The 5,678-nt window shown below is 54.0% G+C and overlaps 1 protein-coding gene across 1 annotated transcript in view; it reads left to right on the top strand.

Moving 5' to 3' along the window:
* The first annotated feature begins 1,126 nt into the window (after positions 1–1,126).
* Positions 1,127–5,678, top strand: part of LOC105305171 (putative uncharacterized protein CCDC197) — a 9,505-nt gene continuing 4,953 nt past the window's right edge. Inside the window, exons 1-3 of the mRNA XM_023522953.1 lie at positions 1,127–1,233; positions 2,489–2,571; positions 4,098–4,276. Coding sequence (XP_023378721.1) covers positions 1,127–1,233; positions 2,489–2,571; positions 4,098–4,276 — 369 coding nt within the window. The remainder of the gene's footprint in view (positions 1,234–2,488; positions 2,572–4,097; positions 4,277–5,678) is intronic.

Raw genomic sequence — 5,678 nt, 5'->3', positions numbered from 1 at the left:
CAGGGCGTCAGGGGTGACCCGCCTCGCCTGCAGATGACCCACCTTGAGAGAAAGGACAAAAAGAGCCCAAGTCTCCCCTGAAGTCACCAGCCCTCCAACTATCCCTTCTCCTTGGGAGCTGAACTGGTGGGGAGGGGCACGGAACCACGGAGAATCGGGCCCTCCGCCCACAAGTGGGTTCGCAATGGACACGGCACCAGGACAAGCCAGCATCGTGATGTCATGGCCCAGTGTGGCTTTGGGCTCCTGGAGCTGTGAATGAGTCAGCTGGGCCCCTTTCTCCTCCCCATGTTCATGAGGTCTGATGCTCAGGGTTGGGAAAACTGACCCTGTAGCTCCTCCCCGTCTCCCCCTTCCCGTGTTCTGGGGCTAGCCCAGGAGGGGGCCAGTGAATGGCACCCTTAGGGACACTCTCTTCACCTTGTGGCCATAACTGGGAACCAGACGTAGGTGAGTGGCCCTTGCAACCCTTTGCAAGGCTGGGTCGGAACTACTTGTCAACTAAACTAGCTTCCCAGCTTAACCATGAGCTTATTCAAAGTGTCTGTCTCGGTCGCCACTCGAGCTCAATAAGCTCTGTATACGGTCGGATTTTATGATGTCAGCTAAATACATAAATAGGTGGGGGTTGGTGGGTAGAGACAGAGGACAAAGCTGCCGCCTCCTCATGCGGGCCGCTGTCTGAACCAGTCTCCAGCTTTTACCTAGGGCTTTATCCTGGATGCCTTCGGAAGCCAGCACCTGCCGGCAGTCCCGGGCACCTTGGGGCCCTTGGGACTTGGCGGTGATGGGGCCATCCCACTTATGGGGCGGCGAGGGTGATAATGCTGCTACAGAATGGCCCGTTTGGCCCCTCCAGAGCTGGGGTACAGCTCAAAGACCCAAGACTCTGGATTTAGTGACCCAAGTTCAAATCCAGGCCTGACGTTTGTCCTTCAGCCAGTTACCCGTCCCCTCTGAGCCTCTGTTTCTTTTTCTATGCAGTTGGACTGTAGCCTGGTTTCCGAGGACTGTCGGGAGGATCAGAAGAGAAAGTTGCCCTGGTTGTCGCGGTTGCCGTCCATCTTCTTCCTGCCTGGCCCACGTGGCCCTCATCCTCCAGGGTGGCCTGGGATGGTGAGGGGCAATGCCAGCGGCCATGGACACAGGCCGGGGGTCTGGCCCAAGCAATACCGGTGATGAGGACAGATACCTGCCCCCGCTCTCGCAGGAACTCTGTCAGCTCCAGGCCAAGTACAAGTTCTCCCAGGCCCTGCCATGCCCCTGCCCCAGCCTCAGTGCCACGTGCCATGGGCTAAGTGTCAGGGACTAAGCGTCAGGGACTGAGCATAGATGCCTAAGGAGACCAGGCCATGGGATGGACGAGGGAGGCAATGATGCCTAGAAGTAAACCAGGAGGGGCAGCTGTGGTGAGGGGCTGGGGCTCAGCTCCCACCTTTGACCTCAGACCCTGGGCCGGTCCCAACTTTCCTTGGGCTTAGTCTCCCATCGCGAAAGCTGGGCTGTGGGTGGCCGTTCCTGTGCACCTGTCAGCCCATCTCCTCTAAAATCAGCCTTCGAGGTTGCTGCCTGGCTGAGTGGAGACCCTGGTCCTCGGGCCTCCTCCTCCCACCGTGCGGCCCTTCAGTTTCAGGCTGCCGACCAATGCCCGAATTAGTTGAAAATAGACGAGTCTGAGCAGTTTTATGGAGAAAAGGTCCAACCCTTCTATCAGATTCTATAAGGCTTCCCAGCCCCAGTAAGATTTGGCATCGTGGCTCATAGGGCCCCATGTACTGTGTGTAGAGAGAGACAATTTTCCCCGCATTTTTAGGACTGTATGGATGAGAAAATGGGGCTCCAGAGGCAGAGTGGCTTGGCCTGGGTCACTGAGCCCATCATTTCAGCCCCTGACCTTGACTGGGTCCAGAGTGGGTGACCTACTGGAGACTCATTTTGCTTGGGGAAGCCCCAAGAATCAGGTGTGGCTAGGCAGCAACAAGTGGCTGTCTCCCCTCTGGGGATTTCTGGGAGCCTCGACCTCAGACTGAGTGCTCACGATATGCTAGGTATTCCAGGTGTGGTCCCGGTCAGCTTGCGAGGGGGCATCTCTCTTATTACAGTTGGGCCACCTAGCCACAGAGAGGTGAAGCACCTGGCCATATCAGCAGCTATTAGGGGTTCAGACCACCCACCCCCCGCTCAGCCTCCAGGAGAGGCACCCTACTAGACCCCCATGCCAGAATGACCCAGCTTCACTCTCCCCCAGGTCCCTTCCTCACAGTGTGACCTCTGGCATTGCTTTGACCTGTTTGTGTTTCAACTTGCTCAGCAGTAAGTGGGGGGGTGGAGAGACTTAAGCCCGTGGTGCACTGATGGGGGCAGTGGCTAGCCAGTGCAGGTCTGGGCAGGAGACCACAGAGGGTGGCCTCGCAAGGGATCACGACCTAGGAACCTCCAAACCACATTCTCATATCTGGCTCTCACCGTCACTGAAATGTCTCCACAGGCAGAGGAAGCTGAAGAGAGAGGTGGAGAAGCACAAACTTTTTGAAGACTATCTGATTAAGGTCCTTGAGAAAATCCCCCAGGGTACGTATGTTGCTTCCTTAGAAAGCCTATCCTGTCTGCAGCCACCTCCCAGTCTTAGGACAAGGGCCTTGCTGAACCTCGAGTTCATGTGCAGAGTGGGGATCTACAAAGACCAAAGCCAGCGTGGTTGAGAAGGGCTCAGCCTGCCTGAGCCAGCCTGCCTGGGGAAGCTCGGCCCCGTCGGGGCTACCAGTGTAGACTGTGGTGGGTTCTCAAGGCCTTGGTCCCTTTATCTGTGCGGTGGGAGCAGCAGCGGTCACGTGGATCACATGGAACTCATCCTTAATAAGCATGTAGCACGGTACCTAGCATTTAGCTAGCACCCAGGAAATGTGAACTATCATTACTAGTATTTCATTTGTCTTTAGTTTTGCTTTTTGTTTTGCTATCGTCAACTAAAATTACAGAGACATCTGAAATGGGTTTTGTCGTTATTGTTTTATCATGATTTATGGCAGAGTCAACTGTTACAAGTACTGGAAACTTGTTAGCAAAGGGAAAGAGAGACAAATATGTATTTTTATTACCACCATCATTATTATTATCTTAATATCATCAATAATAAAAATAGCTATTACCATTTATTAAATACTTATTCTGTGCTCAACTCTTTAGCAAATCTTTTTTACCCGCCTATGAGCTTCTGAGAATGGTTACCCAGGCTCAGAGAGGTTAAGGAACTCACCTAAGGTCACCCAGCCAGGAAGTGGTGGTGCTGGGTCTCGGACTCTGGTCGGACTTCATAGCCACTGTACTAAGGGTTGTGGAGCTGTGAGAGCCCCAAGAATTCTGCTCTGGAGGTCAGGGAGGGCTTCATAGAGGAAGCAGCCTCTCATGGGGCTCAGATGAGTTCAGCATAGGGGAATGGAATTGCAGGCAGAGGGAATAGCACAGATGTAGGCTGGAGCCATGGCCCTGCACGGTAGGTTTGGGGACGGTGAGTTCCAGGGTGCTGGGGCACTAGGACCTGGCAGGGAGGTGTGGCTCAAAGAGCCTTGAGCACTAAGCCCAGGAGGGGTGTAGGGCTCTGGGTCAAGCAAGGGGCTTGAAGCAGACCCAGCGTCCAGTGCTGCTTCTGGCAGCTTCCTGGTTTGGAGCCTTTCTAATTCAGCAACTCAGCCCTGTTCAACCCACCCAGAATGAGTAACTGTCAGAGCTGGGAGCCATCACTCAGGATGACAACGATTCCTGTCCCCTTCCTGCAGGCTCCTCCAGTAGGCAGTTTGTCCTCAGGGGTGGTCTCCTGCCTCTCAGGGCAGCCTCGATCCAGAGTCTGAGATGGCTAGGTAGCCTTTTAAATGTTGATGATTCTTTTGAAGCGGTGGGAGGTGAGTGATGGGGCCAGATAGGTGTTGGACCAGTCCTGCTGTCTCGCGATAGGCCCTGCATTGGATTGTCTGGCGCCTCTCAACTTTGGCGCTGCAGGAGGAATTCTGGGGGCAACAGCAGAAGTCCCACCCACTGCAGGGGAGGGCTGACGGCCAGCCTTCCTGCCCACCCACCCCGCCATGGCGCTGTCTCCATAGGTTACAGCGAAGCAGAGGAGCCAGAGGCGGCCCTGGTGGAGGCCATGGTGGAGCACTACGGCAAGCTCTTTGCAGTCAACCAGGACATCCAGAAGCACCTGGAGGCCTTCTCCGAGATGAGCCAGGCCGCCCACCAGAGCCTGGAGTCTCTAGAAGAGAGCCATAGAGCTCTTATCCCAGTAACAGCTGCCGGCAGCCTGGCTCTTTCCCCTAGGTCCAGAGAACTGGGGGCATAGGCGACCCCTTCCTTCTGTACCCCTGGGAAAGGCCTGGAGCCGTGGTAGGCTGCTGAGAGCGTCTGGGGGAGGCTGTCACTCCAGAACCTTGTTCTGTATCCCTTCCTCTCCCTTTCTGCTGGAACTCGGGGCTTCTCCTGAGGTTCAACTTATGCTTAAAAGGTACTCTTTGTGGTAGAAAAGCCGTGGGTTCTGGATTCAGACAGACTGGGGTTAAAATTCCACCTCCGCCTCTGACTAGATGCACGGCCCTGGGCAGTTTGTACCCTCTCTGAACCTCAGTTTCTTCATCAAATGGGGGCGATGCAACCTAGATGCTAAGTTGTTGAGAGACACCAGACTCAAACTACGTCAAAGTGAGAGCCCCTCCAAGAAGTCATCTCTCTCTCTCTCTTTCCTTTTTGGTTAATCTTGTAATAAATAGAACTTACACCAGGAAAGATAGGCGTTGCAGGCAGCAGAGACTGCTCTGGGAAAGGCCTGGCATGAAAAAGTTGGCAAAGAGGACACCAGGCAAGGAAGGCTGATAGGTTGGTTGATTCTTGCAAAGGACGGTTGCATGATGTTTGCAGTGAGTCTCTTCCCCCTAGTGGCTGTACCGAAGACCTACACCATTTTGTACCTCTTTTTCCTTAAGAGAACTCAGACCCTTCAGGGCTGGGGCACCATGATAAGCATTTTATATTTAAACCTCACCCCAGCCCCTTTAGGTAGGTGCTTCTATTTTTAAGGCTGAGGATAGGGGAAATGAGTGAGGTGAATGTGCAAGTTCAGGGTTAGATCCTGTCTTTATTTAAATTTGAACATTTTGTTCATCACGGATTTTTTTTTGGCATTAACTTTGATTTTTATAAAACATTGCGTTAAAATATGATTTATCTTAATTACTGAGTTTTTTTGATGCCCCCTTAAATTCTGCATCTGAGTTCCAGCCATGCTGTTCTTCCCGTTTCTGTGGGGAAGAAACTAAGGCTCAGAGAAGTGAGGTCACTCGGGTATGTCCTGTGTCGTCTGAACACACCCCACGGGGCCCGGAGGTGGGAGTGTGTACGCTCAGGACAGCCCTGTGCCCCCTCGGGCCTGCACCATAGAAGGCCATCCACAACCTCGTTACCCTGTGTTCTCCCATAGTCCTAGAGGTCAGAAGGACACAGACTGGCGGTTCTGGTTCTGGTGAGAAAAACGAGGCTCCAAGAGCTGAGTCGGGGCTCAAACCCTAGTCAGCCCGACATGCCCTCTTCTGCATCTCCTGGGGCTTTGAACAGTCCCGACCTCCCAGAACTTTCTCCTCCCCCCACCCCATCATCACGCAGACCACCGTGGGCAGCGACCCCTCTGGCCCCTG

Source organism: Pteropus vampyrus, unplaced genomic scaffold (assembly GCF_000151845.1).
Source record: "Pteropus vampyrus isolate Shadow unplaced genomic scaffold, Pvam_2.0 Scaffold367, whole genome shotgun sequence".
Taxonomy (NCBI): Eukaryota; Metazoa; Chordata; class Mammalia; order Chiroptera; family Pteropodidae; genus Pteropus; species Pteropus vampyrus.
Note: the sequence above shows the minus strand (reverse complement) of the source record. Positions and strands in the feature narration are given on the sequence as shown.